At 44.0% G+C, this 20,273-nt stretch overlaps 1 protein-coding gene across 1 annotated transcript in view; it reads right to left on the minus strand.

Annotated features, from left to right (window-relative positions):
• Window positions 1-13,757: 13,757 nt before the first annotated feature.
• The window catches only part of LOC147120400 (rho guanine nucleotide exchange factor 25-like), a 76,075-nt gene continuing 69,559 nt past the window's right edge, over window positions 13,758-20,273 (minus strand). Inside the window, exon 11 of the mRNA XM_085986271.1 lies at window positions 13,758-19,401. Within this exon, the coding sequence (XP_085842397.1) occupies window positions 19,265-19,401 (137 nt within the window). The 3' untranslated portion in view covers window positions 13,758-19,264. The remainder of the gene's footprint in view (window positions 19,402-20,273) is intronic.

Genomic DNA, 20,273 nt, shown 5'->3' on the forward strand with positions numbered 1-20,273 from the left:
CGCGACCGGTGGGCGCCGCGGGGACTGGAGTGCATCATCAACCCGGACAACACAATTTTAATTTGATACGATAGCAAAATACTGCGGATGTTGGAAATCCGAAATAACAACAGAAAATGCTGGAAAAACTCAGCAGGTCAGGCAACATCCGTGGACAGAGATTTGAGTTGACGTTTCGGGTCGAACCCTTCTTCAAAACTGGAAAGAAAGATAGATCGGAGGCAGGGCTGCGATCGGACAAAAGAATAAAAGAAACAAAAGAAAGTAAAAAGAGACAATAAAAGGTGTTAGAAGCTAGACGAGATGGTAATAGGCGGAGATTAGGTGTAAAGTGTACTGGCAGGGCAAGGGATAGCTGCCAGGTGTGAGAGCGACGAACAAAAGGAAAGGGGGGGGGGGGAAAGGAGTGGAAAAATTACAAGAAAAAATGAAATAGGGGCCGAGGTTATGATCTGAAATTGTTGAACTCGATATTGAGTCCGGAAGGCTGCAGAGTGCCTAATCGGAAGATGAGGTGCTGTTCCTCGAGAATTTGATTTGTTTAAGTTTCATTTGAAGTTTGTTAATTTACAGTCAAATTTGTTTAAAGTACCCAAATCAAAAGAGTACACCCTGCAAAGGAGTCCGTGTTCCACGTGTACATGGAGTGTGAGAGGCTGCAGCCCCTCTTCCATTATTCCAAGGGTCTGCTCCTCGATTTTTGGCTGCACTTCAGTCCCACGCTCCTGATCTTTGGTCACCCGGTGCGGAGGGGAGCGGGCAGATCGTGGGGGACCTCCTCATGGGACTGCTCCTGGGCCTGGCCAAAAAAGCCATCAATTGGTCCAGGGCAGCAGGCGATCGAGGGGGCCATTCGGCCCGATTGCCTGCCTCTCTTCCGCGGCCATGTTCGCGCCCGGGTGGCCCCTGGAGATGGAGCATGCGGTGTCCGCCGGCACGCTTGTGGCATTCCGCGACCGGTGGGCGCCGCGGGGACTGGAGTGCATTATCAATTCGGACAACAAAATTTTAATTTGATTTGTTAAGTTTTAGTTAAAGTTTTATTAATTTACAGTCAATTTGTTTAAACACCCCATCAAAAAGATGTTCCACATGTACATGGAGTGTGAGAGGCTGCAGCCCCTCTTCCACTATTCGGAGGGGCTGCTCCTCGATTTTTGGCTGCACTTCAGTCCCACGTTCCTGCTCTTTGGTCACCCGGTGCGGAGGGGAGCGGGCAGATCGGGGGACCTCCTCGTGGGACTGCTACTGGACCTGGCCAAAATTGGTCCCAGGCCAGCGGGCAGTCGAGGGGGTCGTTCCGCCCTGTAGTGTTATGTACCTTTAAGAGAGAACTACTTTTACAGCTCCTGTATACTGTAGTACTGGCAGTGACCACACCTGTATATAAGCCTTGAGCATGCCTCTGTACCCCAGTCTTGAGACTACCCTACTCCAGTAAATACCTGTTGATTGTTAAGTTACAGCATCCGTGTGGTTATTGAAAAACATCATACTCTCAGAATCACGGATCTAACAGGCCCGACTGCCTGCTTCTCTTCTGCGGCCACATTCGCACCCGGGTGGCCCTGGAGATGGAGCATGCGGTGTCCACCGGCATGCTCGAGGCCTTCCTCGACCGCTGGGTGCCGTGGGGATTGGAGTGCATCATTACTCCCCGGAAACCAAATTTTAATTTAATTTATTAAGTTTCCTTTAATGTTTTAAGTTAAGTTACAGTTTATTTGTTTTTTGTGTGCACCAAAAAAAAAATACACCTGCAAAGGAGTCTGTGTTCCACGTGTACATGGAGTGTGAGAGGCTGCAGCCCCTCTTCCATTATTCGAAGGGGCTGCTCCTCGATTTTTGGCTGCACTTCAGTCCCACGCTCCTGCTCTTTGGTTACCCGGTGCGGAGGGGGAGCTGGCAGGTTGGGGGACCTCCTCGTGGGACTGCTACTGGGCCTGGCCAAAGTGGTCATTAACTGGTCCAGGCAGCAGGCGGTCGAGGGAGGTCGTTCGGCCCGATTGCCTGCCTCTCTTCTGCTGGCCACCCCTCTTTCCCTCCCTTTAACACCTCCTACCCCTCTTTCCCTCCCACTGCCCTCTTTCTCCCCTCGTCCCTCTCCTCCTCCTTCCCCTCAGACCCTCTTTCTGCCTCCTCCCCTCTTTCCCCCTCCTCTCCCTCCCCATCACTTCCGCCCCCGTCCCTCTCCCCACCCCGTCCCACTCCCCGCTCCCTCTCCCCATCCCATTTCCCTCCACCCCACCTCCCCTCTTTCCCCATCCCCCCTCCCCTTTGCCCCCATCCCTCTCCCTTTCCCTCCCCTCTTTCCCCCTCCCCTCTTCCCCCCTCCCCCCCTCTTCCCCTTCCCTCTCCCTCCTTCCCTCCCCTCTTCCCCTTCCCCTTTCCCTCCCCCTCCTTCCCTCCCCCCTCTTCCTCCCCTTCCCTCTTTCCCCCGTCCCCTGTCACTCTCCCCCTGCCCCGTCCCTCTCCCCCTCCACCCCTTCCCTCTCCCCTTCCCTCTCCCCCGTCCCCTCTCCTCTCCCCTGCCCCCCCATCCCCCTGCCCCTCCCCACGCCATCCTTTTTCCCCCCACCATCCTGTCCCTCTGTTATCGGTGTGGGGTGGTGCCAACCTGGCGCATCATGTGGCAGCCAAGGTGTACAGCATCAAGTGAAGTAAATCTGGCCATGGTGAGGCCATCTCTGGCCTCCCGGGCAGCAATGTGGATGGGTGCTGAGGCCCTCTGTCCTGTGCAGCATCAGGTGATTGCAGAGAAGATTGGTGTTGTTGTTGGTGCTGCTGGTGTTGGGGCTGATCATGGTGGGATTCTGAGGACCAAGGTGAGAGAGTTTCAAGGGCACCCATGTTGATGGAACAGATGGCAGGTGAAGTAGAGATGACAGAAGTGATCTGTCAATGGTGGGAGAGGTAATGAGGTCAGACTGGATGGAGACTTGTGCAAAGACTTGCAGCATCCTGAATCTGTAGTGGAAATGCAGTTTAGAGAAGCTAGTGGCTAAGGGAACGTGTCTCAATTAGCTGGGAGCTTTGACTTGACATTTGAAGCTGTCAACTCATCAGCTGAAACAATAACAAGTGGCCTCCTGCCTCAGCTTCACAGATGAGGTCTTGGCACAGCGGGAAACCATTGGGCAACCTGGCAAATTCAAAAAGCTGGGAAAGAACCATTGATAAGTGGCTATAAACAAGCCACTAATGATTTTAATTGCCTCCCCCACCCTTGCAAAAGTCTAGTGTGCGCGTTTTGACAGCGGGTTCCTGACCCACTGTCAATCATTTTACATTTATCAGCTGATCTGTCACCCATCCCATCTGCTGAGCACCGGCAAAATTCCAGCCACAGAGTACAAAAGCAAGGAAATTATGATGAACCTTTATAAAACACTGGTTCGGCCTCAACTGGAGTATTGTGTCCAATTCTGGGCACTGCACTTTAGGAAGGATGTGAAGGCCTTAGAGAGGGTGCAAAAAAGATTTACGAGAATGATTCCAGGGATGAGGGACTTCAGTTATGTGGATAGAGAAGCTGGGGTTGGTCTCCTTAGAGCAGAAAAGGTTGCGAGGAGATTTGATAGCGGTGTTCAAAATCATGCGGGGTCTAGACAGAGAAGATAGAGAGAAACTGTTCCCATTGGCGTGAGGGTCAAGAACCAGAGGAGACAGATTTAAGGTGATTGACAAAAGAACCAAAGGCGATATGAGGAAAAACTTTTTTACACAGCGAGTGGTTAGATTCTAGAATACTCTGCTTGAAAGGGTGGTGGAGGTAGACTCAGTTGTGGCTTTCAAAAGGGAATTGGATAAGTACCTGAAGGAAAAAAAATGGAGGGCTACGGGAAAGGGCGGGGGAGTGGGATAGAGAGATACAAGAAAAACAATATTTATTTTCAAAGAGTTTTCAATTTTTCTTTACCCATTTCACCATGAGCATTGCCTTGGGAGATCCATTAAAAACTGGCAGCAAAATATGACAAATATTGAATTCGTTTATTAAAAGACAGGTCAGAACAGGTCTACAACCAAAGCTTAACCCAACTGCTAACCAACTTGTTGGGCTGGATTTTGCTAATGGGGAGCTTTTGGAGGCGGGACTCCCACTTGTCAGGTTTTAGTCCCGCCTCCATCGACTTCTGGCCAACCCACGCTATTTTCCTTTGATTGACCTTGTTAAGCCCGCCCAGCGGGCTTAGCAGGCCAATTAAGGGGAAGCCGGTTACAGAGAACGTCAGCGTATGACGTTTCATGTTTGACAGATTAATTGTCATTGTTTGACAGCTCTGTGAAGCTGTCAAACACTGACATTCTCTGTAGTTTGATGAGTTCTTGTATTCAAGACTCATCAAACCGCTTTTGTGAGCAGAAATTAGATGGTTGTTGCATTGGAGAATGCAGCAGCCATCTGTCATCTCTGCCGGTCAGATGCGAGACTCTCCGCATCCCCAACGTTTGAAGCCTGCAGGAAGAAACAAAGGTAAGTAAACATTTTCTATCACTTTTCACTCACCTCACATACTTACCTCTCCACACTTGCACCCATCACTTACCTTCACAGTGCACTTTTGCACCCCTTTGACCCCTGCAGACCCACTGCTCGCCTCGGTGACCCTGGCGGGGTTCGCAGCCTTCGGGAAGCCCGCACTTGTGTGGGTAAAATTGATATAATCCTCTTATCTGCCTGTTAATTACCTGTTAACAGGCAGTTAATGGCTGTAATCCCCTTCCCGCCTTTAAGGAAAAGGGACCCGGCGCGGGTCGGCTACCCGCCTCCTGGGAAGATGGCACAGAGGCGGGTTGGGGGCAGGATGGGGACCCGCCCCCAGATTCTGCCATTTTCCCGGCAGTCCCGCCTCCAAACCCGCCTCCCCAGGGCTGGCAAGATCGCACCCGTTGTGTATTTCCAGCATTTTCTGTTTATTTCAGATTTCCAGCATTTTGTAGCCTTTTAATTTTTATAAAATATTACAAATTAATTCCAGCATTTGGCCCAACAGCTCTATGCTGGTGTTTATGCTCCACATGAGCCTCCTGCCACCCTTCTTCATCTAACCCAACAACATATCCTTCTATTCCTTTCTCCCTCATGTGTTTATCTAGCTTCCCCTTAATTGCATCTATGCTATTCACCTCAACCGTTCCTGTGGTCGTGAGTTAAGATGTTTCTCCTGAATTCCCAATTGGATTTATTAACGACTGTCTTATATTAATGGCACCTAGTTCTGATCTTGCCCGCAAGTGGAAATATCTTATATCTATGTTTTGATATATTTAATGAGTTGGTCACACCGCAGGTAAAGGCTGCACAGGCAGGAAGGAAATGGGAGACCACCAGGCAGAGTAGTAGGCACAGGCAGGTAGTGCAGGGGTCCCCTGTGGCCATCCCCCTCTCAAACAGATATACCGCTTTGGATATTGTTGGGGAGGATGGCTTATCGGGGGAAGGCAGCAGCAGCCAACTTCCTGGCACCAGGGGTGGTTCTGCTACACAGGATGGGAGGAAAAAGAATGGGAGAGCTATAGTGATTCTATTGTAAGGGGAATAGATAGGCGTTTCTGCGGCCGCAAACGAGACTCCAGCATGGTATGTTGCCTCCCTGGTGCAAGGGTCAAGGATGTCTCGGAGTGGCTGCAGGGCACTCTGGAGGGGGAGGGTGAACAGCCAGTTGTCGTGGTGCATATAGGTACCAACAATATAGGTAAAAAACAGGATGAGGTCCTAAAAGCTGAATATAGGGAGTTAGGAGGTAAATTAAAAAATAGGACCTCAAAGGTAGTAATCTCAGGATTGTTACCAGTGCCACATGTTAGTCAGAGTAGAAATAGAAGGATATTTCTGATGAGTACGTGGCTAGAGGAATAGTGCAAGGGGGAGGGATTCAAATTCCTGGGACATTGGAACTGGTTCTGGGGGAGGTGGGACCAGTACAAACTGAACAGTTTGCACCTGGGCAGGACCGGGACCGATGTCCTAGGGGGAATGTTTGCTAGTGCTGTTGGGGAGGGTTTAAACTAAAATGGCAGGGGGCTGGGAACCTGTGCAGGGAGATAGAGGAAAGGGAAGCAAGGATAGAAGCAAAAGACAGGAAGGAGAAAAGCAAAAGTGGCAGGCAGAGAAATCAAGGGTGTAAATCAAACATGGACACAGTAAATAATAATTCTAAAAGGTCTAAGAGTGTTAAAAAAACAAGCCTGAAGGCCTTGTGTCTTAATGCGAGGAGCATTTGTAATAAGGTGGATGAATTAGCTACGCAAATAGATGTAAACGGATATGATTTGATTGGGATTATGGAGACATGGCTCCAGGGTGACCAGGGCTAGGAATTCAACATCAAGGGGTATACAATATTCAGGAAAGACAGGCAAAAAGGAAAAGGAGGTGGGGTAGCATTGCTGGTTAAAGAGGAGATTAACACAATAGTAAGGAAGGATATTAGCTCTTATGATGTGGAATTTGTATGGGTAGTGCTGAGAAATACCAAGAGGCGGAAAACGTTAGTGGGAGTTGTATACAGACCCCTAAACAGTAATGCTGAGGTTGGGGATTGCGTTAAACAGGAAATTAGAGATGCGTGCAATAAGGGCACAGCAGTTATCATGGGTGACTTTAATCTACATATAGATTGGGCTAACCAAATTAGTAACAATACTGTGGAGGAGGAATTCCTAGTGTATACGGAATGGTTTCCTGGACCAATATGTCGAGGAACCAACTAGAGATCAGGCCATCTTAGACTGGGTATTATGTAATGAGAAAGGATTAATTAGAAATCTTGTTGTGCGAGGCTCCTTGGGGAGGAGCGATTATAATATGATAGAATTCTTCATTAAGATGGAGAGTGACGTATTTGACTCAGAGGCTAGGGTCCTGAATTTAAATGAAGGAAACTACGATGGTATGAGGTGCGAGTTGGCTAGGATGGATTGGGTAACGTTACTGAAAGGGTTGATGGTGGATAGGCAATGGCAAACATTTAAAGATCACATGGATGAACTACACAATTTGTTCATCCCTGTTTGGCATAAAAATAAAACAAAAAAGGTGACTCAACCGTGGCTAACAAGGGAAATTAGAGATAGCATAAGATCCAAGGAGAGGACATATAAATTGGGCAGAAAAAGCAGCAAACCTGAGGATTGGGAGCAGTTTAGTATTCAGCAAAGGAGAACAAAGGGATTAATTAAGAGGGGGAAAATAGAATATGAGAGTAAGATTTCTGGGAACCTAAAAACTGACTGTAAAAGCTTCTATAGATATGTGAAGAGAAAAAGATTGGTGAAGTCAAGTGTAGGTCCCTTGCAGTCAAAATCGGGGTATTTTATATTGGGGAACAAAGAAATGGCTGACCAATTAAATACATACTTTGGTTTTGTCTTCACAAAGGAGGACACAAATAATCTCCCAGAGATATCGGTAAACATAGGGTCTAATGAGAGGGAGGAACTGAATGAAATCAGTATTTGTAGGGAAATGGTGTTAGGGAAATTGACGGGATTGAAGGCCGATAAATCTCCAGGGCCTGATAATCTACATCCTAGGGTACTTAGGCAAGTGGCCCTAGAAATAGTAGATGCATTGCTGTCATCTTCCAAAATGCTATCGACTCTGGAACAGTTCCCATGGATTGGAGGGTAGCTAATTTTTGGTTATCCACTTTGGTGGCAAAAACAGGAAGGCAGATTATTATCTGAATGGCAATAGATTGGGAGAAGGGGAAGTGCAACGAGACCTGGGTGTCCTTGTGCACCAGTCACTGAAAGTAAGCATGCAGGTGCAGCAGGTGCTTAAGAAGGCAAATGATATGTTGGCCTTCGTAGCGAGAAGGTTTGAGTACAGGAACAAGAATGTCTTGCTGCAGTTATACAGGGCCTTGGTGAGACCACATCTTGAGTATTGCGTGCAGTTTTGGTCGCCTTATCTGAGGAAGGATGTTCTTGCCATGGAAGGAGTTCAGCGAAGATGAATACCTGGGATGGCAGGAATGACGTATGAGGAGAGATTGGGTTGATTGGGCTTATACTCGCTGGAGTTTAGAAGAATGAGAGGGGATCTCATTGAAACTTATAAAATTCTGACAGGACTGGACAGACTAGATACAGGAAGGATGTTCCCGATGGAAGATCAGCCATGATCGCATTGAATGGCGGAGCAGGCTCGAGGGGCCGAATGGCCTACTCCTGCTCCTATCTTCTATGTTTCTAATGTAACCCCACTATTTAAAAAATGTGGTAGAGAGAAAACGGGGAATTATAGACCGGTAACCCTGACATCGGTAGTGGGGAAAATGCTAGAGTCCATTATAAAAGATGTAATAGCAGAGCACTTGGAAAACAGTGACAGGATCGGACAAAGTCAACATGGATTTACAAAAGGTAAATCGTGCTTGACTAATCTACTGGAATTTTTTGAGGATGTAACTGAAGGAGTTAGATATATTTCTTAAGGCTAAAGGGATCAAGGATATAGTAATCTGGGAAGTTATGATTAAGGTTATCCACCAGGTGGTGCTGTAGCCAATGCTGCTACTAAGGTCAGAGGTTTGTTTCCTGTATAGGTCAGCACAAGGTGGAATGCCAGGATGCTGATGCAGGCTGTCTGTAAACGTGTTTCCCAGTTGTTAATAAAGTACTCGTGTTAATTCTACGATATCGCCTCTTTGAGTCCTTGTTCCACTTAATGGATTTATCACATTTGGCGATGAGGCATCTTAAGGACCCTGCATAAAGATGAAAAGTCTGCCGGGACGTTTAAACAACAAAATCACGAGCTAAAGTTAGCTACAAGCTGGAAGAGAGCATGGCTGCCACGGTAGGAACGGTTTCCGCTTTTGATATTCAAGCACAAACCTGGGAAGAATACAGTGAAGTGTTGGGTTATTTTTTCAAAGCAAATGAAATAAATGATGCCGGAAAAAGGAAAGCCATTCTGCTTAGTACAGTGGGAAGCCAAACCTACAGTTTGATGAAAAATCTGCTCAGTCCTGAAAAGCCTGGAGACAAATCATTTGTTGAATTAGTGGCTTTGCTAAAAGAACATTTCAACCCTAAGCCTAGTGAGATTGTACAGTGGTTCAAGTTTAATTCAAGGAACAGGAAAGAGGAAGAGAGCGTAATGGACTATGTAGCGGTGTTGCGTAAATTAGCACAAGATTGCAATTATGGGAGCAACCTGAAGGAAATGCTGCGAGATAGGCTAGTTTGCGGAATTATGGACAACCGAATGGAGCGTAGATTATTATCCGAGACTGGGCTTACTTATGAAAAAGCATTGGAACTTGCTCAAGCCATAGAGACAGTGAGCTGAGATGTAAAAGAAATACAGAGTTCAGGCAGGGCTAATGCTACGCAAGTTGCAGGTCAGGTTGTTGTGCACAATTGAACATGCGTCAGAAACCACAACGTGAGCATGTAAAGGCATGTTATAGATGCAAGGGCGATCACCTGGCGAGTGAATGCTGGTTTCTGGAGGAAAAGTGCTACAAGTGTGGGAAACAAGGACACATAAAACGAGCTTGCAGGGCGAAATCACCTGTGGAGGAATCCAAACCAAAAGGGGGAGGACAGCAAAACCAAGGGAGAGAAGTGAAAAAACATGGAGCACACCACATCAGTGGGGAAGCTGAGGAAGAAGAGGACATGTTCATAATGTATAGCATGTTAGAGAACATTCCAAAAGTGGCTCCTATCACTTTGCAACTGACAGTAAATGACTCTAAGGTGAACTTTGAAGTGGATACAGGGTGCGACGTGACCATAATGAACAAGGCAGAGTACTCAAAATTGTGGAACCGTGCAAAAGTTCCAGAGTTAAAGCCTTGCTCCCTGCATCTTAAAACATATACAGGTGAACGAGTAGCGACATTAGGTACAGCTAAGGTAACTGTGCAACACAGGGACACAGTGGAACAGCTACCTATCGGGTACCAGACCAAACCTGTTAGGTCGGGGCTGGATAAAAGAACTAATTAGACTGGGGAGCAGTACATCAAATAGATGCGGGCAAACAGTTGACTTTGCAAGAAGTGTTGAGTGAACATGAGAGTGTGTTCAAGGAGGAACTTGGCACATTTAATGGCCCCCCAGCTAAGATTTATGTAAACAAGGAGGTACCGCCAAGGTTTTTTAAACAACGACCTGTGCCTTATGCCATGAAGCCAAAGGTAGAGGCTGAGTTTGACCGTCTATTGAGAGAGAACATACTGGAGCCGGTGAAATGTTCGGAATGGGCAGCTCCCATAGTAACTGTGTTAAAACTGGACAATTCGGTAAGACTCTGTGGAGACTATAAATTGACTGTCAATCGGGTGTCCAAACTAGAGCAGTATCCTATTCCCAAAACAGAGGCTCTCTTTGCAAACCTGGCTGGAGGAAAGAAATTCACAAAGTTGGATATGAGTCATGCCTACTTGCAGATTACACTGGATGACGAATCAAAGAAGTATGTCACCATAAATACACACAAGGGCTAGTTTACATGTAACCGCTTACTGTTTGGTGTCTCATCTAGTCCAGCTACCTAGCAGAGGACAATTGAAGGTGTACTGCAAGGGACTTCACATGTTTCCATCTATCTGGATGACATTCTGGTGACGGGAAGAACCGACCAGGAGCATCTGAGCACTGAGAGAGGTACTACAGAGATTGGAGAGGGCAGGTTTCCGGCTCAAGAGGAGTAAGTGCACTTTCCTGGGGAATGAGGCAGTGTTCCTGGGATACAGATTGGACGCCACTGGGCTCCATCCACTCAAGGAGAAGGTACAAGCACTGCAGGACGCCCCTGCTCCTACAAATGTGGCTGAGTTAAAAGCTTACCTGGGATTGCTGAACTATTATAACAGGTTTTTACCAAACTTGTCAACTGTGTTAGCACCTCTTCACAAACTACTTCGCAAGGAGACACAGTGGCAGTGGGGAGAGGAGCAGGGGGTTTCATTTGAACAGTCCAAGAAACTGATGCTGTCGTCGGATGTGCTGGTTCACTACAATGCAGAGAAAGACATAATTCTCTCTTGTGACGCTTCACCTTACGGGTGGGGGCAGTTCTTTCACACTGCATGGAAGATGGAACTGAAAGACCAATAGGGTTTATGTCCCAAACTCTAACACCAGTGGAAAAAACTATTCCCAGTTAGACAAAGAGGGGTTAGCAGTAATGTTTGGGTTACAGAGGTTCCACAAGTACATATATGGCAGGAAGTTCACCATATGCACCGATCATAAACCTCTTCTCTCTCTTTTCAATGAAATGAAAGCAGTTCCACAGATGGTGTCACCCCGGATCCAGAGGTGGGCAGTGACGTTGAGGGCATATGAGTATGTCATCGTCTACAAAGTGGGCAAGTACCATGGGAACGCAGATGCCTTGAGCCATCTTCCACTGCCAGGCACACCTGTCCGTGCAGCTCCAGAGGACAGAGTTTTGATGTTGGAGGACACTGACACAGCACTTGTGACTGCAGAGCAAGTAAGAACATAGACAGGTAAAGATCCAGTACTGTCTAGAGTTCGAGAATATGTGGTGAGGGGGTGGCCACAGCATCCGGAAGGGGCTGACTTCACACCCTACAGTGTCAGGAAAACAGAGCTGAGTGTGCAGGATGGTTGCGTGTTGTGGGGAGCACAAGTGATTATTCCATGGCCAGCACGACAGTCTATCCTAGAGCAACTACATCAGTGTCATGCTGGGGTCTCGCGTATGAAAGCCTTGGCTAGGAGTTACTTGTGGTGGCCAAAGCTAGATGAGGAGATAGAAAATCTAGTCAAGACATGCAGCACTTGTCAGGAACACCGGAAGGCACCAGCAGCGGCTCCTCTCCACCCCTGGGAGTGACCGGATAAACCATGGAGAAGATTGCACTTAGATTATGCGGGTCCATTCATGTGGAAGATGTTCCTCATAATCATTGATGCACATTCCAAATGGATGGATGTTTATCCTGTAAATTCTGCTTCTGCCACTACTACTATAGACTGCCTGCGTCGGAGCTTCAGTAATCAAGGGCTACCAGAGATTGTGGTGAGTGACAATGCCACTTGTTTTGTGAGTACAGAGACAAAAGTGTTCTCGAGAAAAAATGGCATAGTGCAGGTGACCTCGGCTCCATATCATCCGTCCTCGAATGGACATGCGGAGAGAGCCGTATAAACATTTAAGGAGATGATGAAAAAAAGTGCAGAAGGGAGTTTAGCAGCCAAAGTGTCATGGGTTCTGTTCAGCTACAGAATAACACCTCAATCCACCACAGAACTCGCTCCTGCTGAGATGTTATTAGGTCGTAGACTACGCTCCACTCTTGACCTTGTCCACCCAGACCTAAAAAGGAAAATGGAAAACAGACAAAACAAACAAAAAGAGAACCATGACAAAAGAACAAAGTGCCAAAGTTTTGGAGAAGGAGATGCGATCTTTACCAGGAATTTCAGTTATGGACCAAAGTGGATTCCTGGCTTCATAGACTCAATGACAGGTCCAGTATCATACAAGGTCATGTTGGGAGATGGTAGGGTAGTATGCAGACATGTAGATCAGATACTTCCCAGACAAGGGGAAATTGAAATGAAGGTTCCAGATGCAATGACTGAAGACAGGTTGCCCCCAGTTATCCAAGTGCATCTGTGGTGCCACCACCAGGGACAGAGAGAATTCCACAGGAACCTATCCGTCAAGAGGAAACCATCGTTGCAGAGTCAGATACTCTGAGCACTGCTCAGGAGCAGCTGGTGGCTTCACCACAAACAAGCAGGGACTTTACTGTTAGACATTCACAAAGGCCTCGCAAGCCACCAGAGAGATTGATACTGAACTGTTAGATTCATCAAGTATGGAACATGATGAATGGAGACTCCTTATGTGACCCTCAGGAATGGCTGTTTGTTAGGAAATTCATACTGAAATCTTAAGGGAGGAGGGATATAGTAATCTGGGATGTTATGATTAAGGTTATCCACCAGGTGGTGCTTTAGCCAATGCTGCTACTAAGGTCAGAGGTTTGTTTCCTGTATAGTTCAGCACAAGGTGGAATGCCAGGATGCTGATGCAGGCTGTCTGTAAACGTGTTTCCCAGTTGTTAATAAAGTACTCGTGTTAATTCTACGATATCGCCTCTTTGAGTCCTTGTTCCACTTAATGGATTTATCACAAAGGGATATGGGGAGAAAGCAGGGACAGGGTACTGAATTTGGATGATCAGCCATGATCTCATTGAATCGCGGGGTGCAACCTTCTTGAATATATTTAATGAATTGGCCTCAACTGCCTGCTATGGTAGAGAATTCCACAGGTTCACCACTCTTTGGGTGAAGAAATTCCTCCTCATCTCAGTCCTAAATGGCTTACCCCTTATCCTTAGACTGTGACTCCTGGTTCTGGACTCCCCCGCCATCGGGAACATCCTTCCTGCATCTAGTCTGTCTAGTCCTGTTAAAATTTTATAAGTTTCAATGAGATGGCGGAGCAGGCTCGAGGGGCCGAATGGCCTACTCCCGTTCCTATCTTCTATGTTTCTATGTGCACCCTATCAAACCCTTTCATAATCTTAAAGACCTCTATCAGGTCACCCCTCTAGAGATAAGAGCCCCAGCCAGTTCAATCTTTCCTGATGGGCATAATGTCTCAGTTCTGGTATCTCTCAATTTAATTAATCAGTTTCAGATTTTTTTCTAGAAAAGTATGTGAATGCATGAGACAGTTTTTATAAAAAAAAGCCTTGTATTGAATACTGTTTCAAAATACTTAGAAGAAAAGATCATACACCTAATGAAAATAACAAATAAAAGTTTTATTTTTTGATTTAAGCAAAATGTCTGAAAAAAATAATCCTTTGTGTTTTTTAACAACAATAATGATAAGACAAAATGACTGGATAGATGCACAAAATCACATAGAAGTTGAGAAAAACTGAAGTAACTCACTGATCAAGTCTTTTGCTCCTTTGTTAGCAAACCATACATAGTTTCAGGTACCCAACTATAAATATGCAACATAAATTGATTAAGTTCTCTACATCTTTATCCATTCTTTCATATATATACACACACACAGACATACATTATATATAGCAAAGCTGTGTATGTATACAATGCGCATTATTGGTTTATTAACAATAGCAGTTTAAATACAGAATGCTGTATGATATTCTGACATATTAAAAATGTCAAATAATAATTAAAATGTTAATTGTCCTAATGACAACTACAAAATCCTAATGCCTCTGTATTAAAAATGTCAAATAATAATTAAAGTATATAATGTATTACCCAAAAAGCTTTCAGAGGTATTTATTATGACCAATGCAGCATCTGTGATAACAAGGAATTAATCATTGTTATAATCTCGTGCAGAAATCCAAGCATTACGTCAAATTCAAACTAATCGTCTTTGCTGCACAAAACAAAAATCAGCTGGTATGAGATGGCTACCTGGGGTGTTGGGACTTTTATCATTCCCCAAATGGTGGTTACATTGCTGCCCTCCTCATTTAGCAGTGCGTTAGAGTTGCTACCTTCTCCCAAGTCTAGAACCAACACAGGGTGGGACAGATTCAATGCATCTAATAAATATGGTATTATCATGACATAATTAAAATTGATCATTCCATACAGCAACTGTAATGCTGTGACAGATAATTACAATCATAACTTGTGTAGCTTTGCATACCAACAGTCAGCTTGCAGATGCATCCTGGATAATCCAATATGCTGGCAATTGCTCAGTCTGACCACTGGATGGCACTTTAGTTATATGTGTAGATCAAGCAAAAACTCAGTGCACCATCCCACAATGAAGGCAACTGAGTACCAATGATACTTAGTTGGGCCAGATATAAAGTAACCGAGTGGGCCTTCCTGAAAAGGGAATGATAATGCAACTCCAGCTGTCCCCAGCCACTCAAATATAACGTTACATGAATGGCCTGAAATACAGCACTGTGAACCCTTTGGTGTCTGCGTTTAAAAGGCCTTATAACAGGGCAGACCTTGAACATTATGCAGCAACACGTCTCCTTTTTGAAAGTGAACAGTAGGCATTTCCCAGTGGTACATGACTGAATAGCAACTAATTTTCCCTTTATTTCCCCACTCCTTATGTCTCCATCCTACCTTTCCCCTTCCCTTCTTTGTCCCTTTCCATTCCCCCCTTACCATCCACCCTGTCTGGGAACAATTACCTTTCTCCCTCTAATGCTGCTTGACCTGAATACTGCATTTGGTCTTGACTCCCTGTCTGCAATGCCATGGAAGATTGATTAGTTCTTTAAAAAAATCAGTGTATCACTGTATTAATATAGTACTTGATATTCACGTATTTTCATGAGTCAACATGCTGTTAATATTTTAGTGAAAGGGCAGGACAGAACTGGGAATATCAACAGGGAGGCTTGGAAAACCAAGTGATGCATCTCAATTAATCTCAGTCTTATTATTGAAAGCTGTTATGAGAGCGGGACAAAAACCAGAGCTAAGCCCAGGCCATAGGTAGCAAGGGGAAGAGGGAACCCGCATCTAGTCCTGTTTATCAGGGCTTGTACTTTGAACGAATCAAGAAGAAACACCTACAAGTTCCAGACCGTTCAATGTCATGGGGACAATAGCAGTCGCATGCAGAAAATCCAGTATTGAAATGGGTATTTCATTGCTGGAGGAAAGAACCCCTTAGAAAGGTCAAGGTCAAAGAAATATTAACAAAACAGTATGAGCATAAGATATAATTATGCAAACATCTTTTAAAGTATGAAACCAAAGACTAAGCTCAATGGATGACATTTGTTTTTCAGTTGTCAAGGTGTCTCAGGAAGACATTTTTGCTCATCTCCACATTTTGGGGGTAAGTAGTGTTACTTTTAACATTTTAATTTAAATTAAACTAGTATTAAACCATTCTTAATATAGTGATACACCAGTGGCGTTACTCACACTGAGACCAAGAACAATTCTTTTAAAAACCCATTCTGCTTATTAAAACTCTTAATAAGACTTTTAGTAAGCTGAATGGATTTTTTTATTTTTTTTATTTTTTATAAAGAGAGCAGGGAAAGAAAACAAATGTAGAATGGGGCCAATAAAGAAAGAGTTGGGAAAAACAGAGGATAATTAAGTTATTAAAAACTAAAGAAAGAGCCTGAGTAAAAAGAGAAGTGAGTACTAAAGATTAGGAAAAAAGTAAACAAGTAAAATGTGGTATTAAAGAAGGGAAGTTGCAGAAAATAGAGCAGAATAGGTAGTATTAAAGAGACATGCCAGAAAATATAAAGGACAATGGATATTGTTGCTGTTCCCTGACTTGTGACATTTTTTTTATTCACTTACTTGTCACCCTGCCATGGTGGTTATGTCAGGCTGGGGTCTGCTGTTTACTATTTGCCATCTCTGACCATTACTTTTAGAACTGAAGAGTTGATTTACTACTGAATATCACAAGGATGCCCCACAGATAGCGTGAGATCATGGGAGGTGCTTGGCAAATAACGGGAAGAAGACCCTTGTACTATCCAGGACCACCATGGCGGGGTGAGAGGTGTGTGGGGATCCTCGGTTCAGAGGGACTGTCTAAGAAGGAGAAGGATGAGAATTGACTGTTGGGCCAGTATATAGGAGGCAACAGACCCCAACCAAATGGTGAAGGAACATGGTACAGGAGGCCTGGAAGCAAGAACGGCCAGAAAAATGGCAATGGGGAAAGGATCATTTTGTTTGAAATTTTACCTGCAGAAACATTAAAAATTGAAGGACAAGTAAAGGGAGAAATCTTTGCACAAATTTTTTTTCAGGCAAACTTGGGCAATTCATACCACAGTGGTGAGAAATCTGCAAATACAGTCTTGCGCTACAGCACCATCTGCTAGCCAGAGGCCCTGCAGCTACAGCGTAAAACTTGTCGATACATGTTTTTTCAATTATAAAACATTGACATGTTCCTATGAGTTTTTTCCATTGTAAATGTTGACATGAAATACTGACAGAAAATCATGACAACTAGGAACAAGGCTTGTGGACAGGAAGTGTGCCCAATGTCATTTAATTACCTAGTTGTTAGCTGCAAACAATTTCTTGATAAATTTTCAGCATTTGTAACTTAATCATTAAGTTGCCTTATGCATTGGCCATCAGGGCAGTCAATGCTAACTAACTTCAGACAGAATAAGTGTATTTATTTTAACTTCCCTTTTTGTTTCTATTCCTTGTACTTTCCATCTCTTTTCTCTAGCTCTTTGCCTCTTTTCTTCCCTCAATTGTTCAGATCTTCCTTTTTTCCCCTCTTAGCTGGTGATTTCATCTTCTCTTCCCCAACAACCCCCACCCTGCCCCTCAATCAGCTCTACGCCTGTTCTGACTTCTGTGGCATTCATGGGCATCCTCCACAAATGCAGAATCCTCTGTAATAAACATTATGATTGTTCTGTCTAGCACTGTCCCATTCCACGCTCATTATAAATTAGGGAGAGTAGCCAGCATGAATAAGGGATGCACACTAGAAAGACAGATTTTCTTAATTTGGGTGCTTTTTCATTTTTTTTAAATTTTCTTGTATATGTTTTATAAAAAGCCTCCTGCTCTCAAAAAAAGGGAAATGAAACAATAAAAAAATTAACTAAAAACTGGTACCTACAGTAGTAATCTTCCAGTAGCTGTAGGCAGCATTCAGGAGTGGGGTTGCCCTCACAAGAAGTGATACTGTAAAGTATTAAGCACTGCTTACAGATCTATCATCTGCAGCTGTACAGCCTCTGCAGGGTCCATTTATGGGAAAAGATGTTCGGAAAATGGCATAGAATGTTGTGAAAAATCAGTCCCTATGGAACCCACTACCCCGAGGTATTTATGCCAACAAGTTGCACATGAAGCAGTTTTCTAATTTACTTGAAAATGTCTGTAATGCAACCACAACTGAGTCTGTTTTCCTCTCATTTATTTTATAAAAACAAAAAGCTCATACTGTCCACCAGAGGACAGCTTTGAGACACAACACAATCCTAGCAGGCGGACTCAGTTAGAGAAGGCACCAACCTGAAGGAACAGCTGCATACATATTTAATATGCCACATTATTTTTTCTGGATAGGTTTACCAAATATTTTGGACTAATCTGAGGTTGCCATTGTTAGGATAGTAATGTGGCAATAGTTACTCCATGCCCATGTTAGTTAATATATTTAATTTATTACTCAATTTTAATTCATGCCATTTGTCCCATCTTCTCAGAACATTGAGTTCAGGGTTTCATTTTAACATGGATGACAGACAAAGTAGTTTTGTCACAATTATGTCACTTTCAGAGCTTTCCAAAGTAATCCCATACCATATATGATGATTAATTAAGTTACTGCAAAAAAAAAAAAAACAACATGGTGCATTTTGTGAGAACTTTGTGAATCTTGCTAAAAGTGTTGTGTCATTCATTTCTGTAACAGTAGGGGCTTTAATAAAATCCCATATCAAGTGATGTAAGGAACTCTTTAAGGATATCTTACCATAGAGAACAATAGCATTGAGATAGGAGCCACTGGTCATCCTGCCATATAAAACTGTTTACATGGAGAAGATTACCGAATTGAGGACAGTACCTCCCACGTGAAGGATGTGGTTTGTCTCACTACTCTAATCCCTACGCTGAAAGAAAAATGTCTCTTTATGAACGCTTACACCTGTTCACTGCCTCAAACCAGCTGATTTTAATTTTATATATATTTATTATTAATGTAATAGGATATCATTTAAGTCAACAAACAATCTAGCAAGCTGATTTTTTTTCTAGCAAAAGAATAGTAAGAACTTTTAAATTATTTTTCATTCAGCTCTAAATATTTGGAAATAAGGAACATATTAATAAGGAGCAAATTGAAAAATGAAGTGGATGTTCCCTTCCAAAGACTGCCCATTTTTATCTTGTACAAGAGGTCTATGTAGTCTTATTTGGTGATTTTATCAATATATTAGTTGTATTTACCTGAGTAAATTCTATGGTCCAGGTGAGATCGGTGTATTACTGATGATGCCAGTTATAAACCATTGAGAATGCATGATTGTACTGTTAAAAATGTTTAATAATTTAGTTGAGGTGTTTCATTTGTCTTAACCTTAATAAGAGCACTGGCGATCTGAGGACGAGTTGTGGTTAGCTCCACCAGCTTAATGGAAAGTAGCAGTAGGGGACAACCATTACCATGTTTTAACTATGATATGTGATATTCATCTATTATTAAATTAGGTTGAAGGACTTTCTTGCAATTTATAGGTGCTTTGCTTTGCTCATTTTTGTCTCCATGCTGTTATAACTTATCGAAGCCTGTAGTGCCATTGGAGGCATGTGGCCCGAGGTTGGTTTGGGATAGTCTTCTCGCTTGTGTCTTGCCTGAAATGTAGGAACCAGTTTCATTTTTCAGGTAATTGATTGGTGATTGCAGTGCTGAAATAAAGAGCAACATATTATGGGAGGACTGTGATAATTTAAGAATGGGACATAAAGCTGGTTGGCATTAAGACCATAGAAAAACAAAATACATTGCTTGATCGTTGATTCTTACTGTTGTGTTCGTACAAATTATAATAATCTTTAGAGTGATAACTAAGGCCTCCAACAGTGACTTACATTATTGGTCTCTTTGCAAGGAAGATCACAATGTTCTTGGTCTATCATAAGAGCCATATGCTGCAACTCAAAATACTCCTTTTTCCATTAGTTTTACAGGGTGCCACTGTTACTAATAATTACGTTTGATCTAACTATAAAGAATCTTAGCTTACAGTCAGTCCTATAACGAGCACTATATATATATCACAAGACTTAAATCCCGATTTTGACAGAGGCGGGTTGCGTAGGCTGGGGGGTTTGGAATTTCGTACGGGAAACCCAAAAGCCCGGGTTTCCCCGCATGCTGTGAGGTTTTGATTCCACAGAGTGCATTTATTTTTGCCACAATCCCCACCCAGAAGGCAGCCTGATTGACCAGCTTGGCTTCCAGTTGGGTGGGGAGCACTCTGGAGCAGTCCGCAGCCCCAGATAGGGAGCCTGCAGCTGCTTCTGGGAGCGTGGCGGAGTGGGGGCGTTCCGATCCCTTGTCCCGCCTCCATTAAACCCGAAAGTGGGTGGGTTGGAGGCGTGTTGGTGTTGGGTTTGAGATTTTTAAAGTTTTGACATCTCACCCGACCCCAACCCACCCATTTTTGGGAGTTAAAATTCACCCCTTAGTTTCCAAATCAAATGATGTCAGTTGCAGCATACAATTAGGATTACATCACAAGCACACTACTGCTAAACTTTAGATAGAAATAGGAAGA

This window comes from Somniosus microcephalus, chromosome 4 (genome assembly GCF_052327205.1).
Source record: "Somniosus microcephalus isolate GS21.2 chromosome 4, FLI_Smic_1.0, whole genome shotgun sequence".
Taxonomy (NCBI): Eukaryota; Metazoa; Chordata; class Chondrichthyes; order Squaliformes; family Somniosidae; genus Somniosus; species Somniosus microcephalus.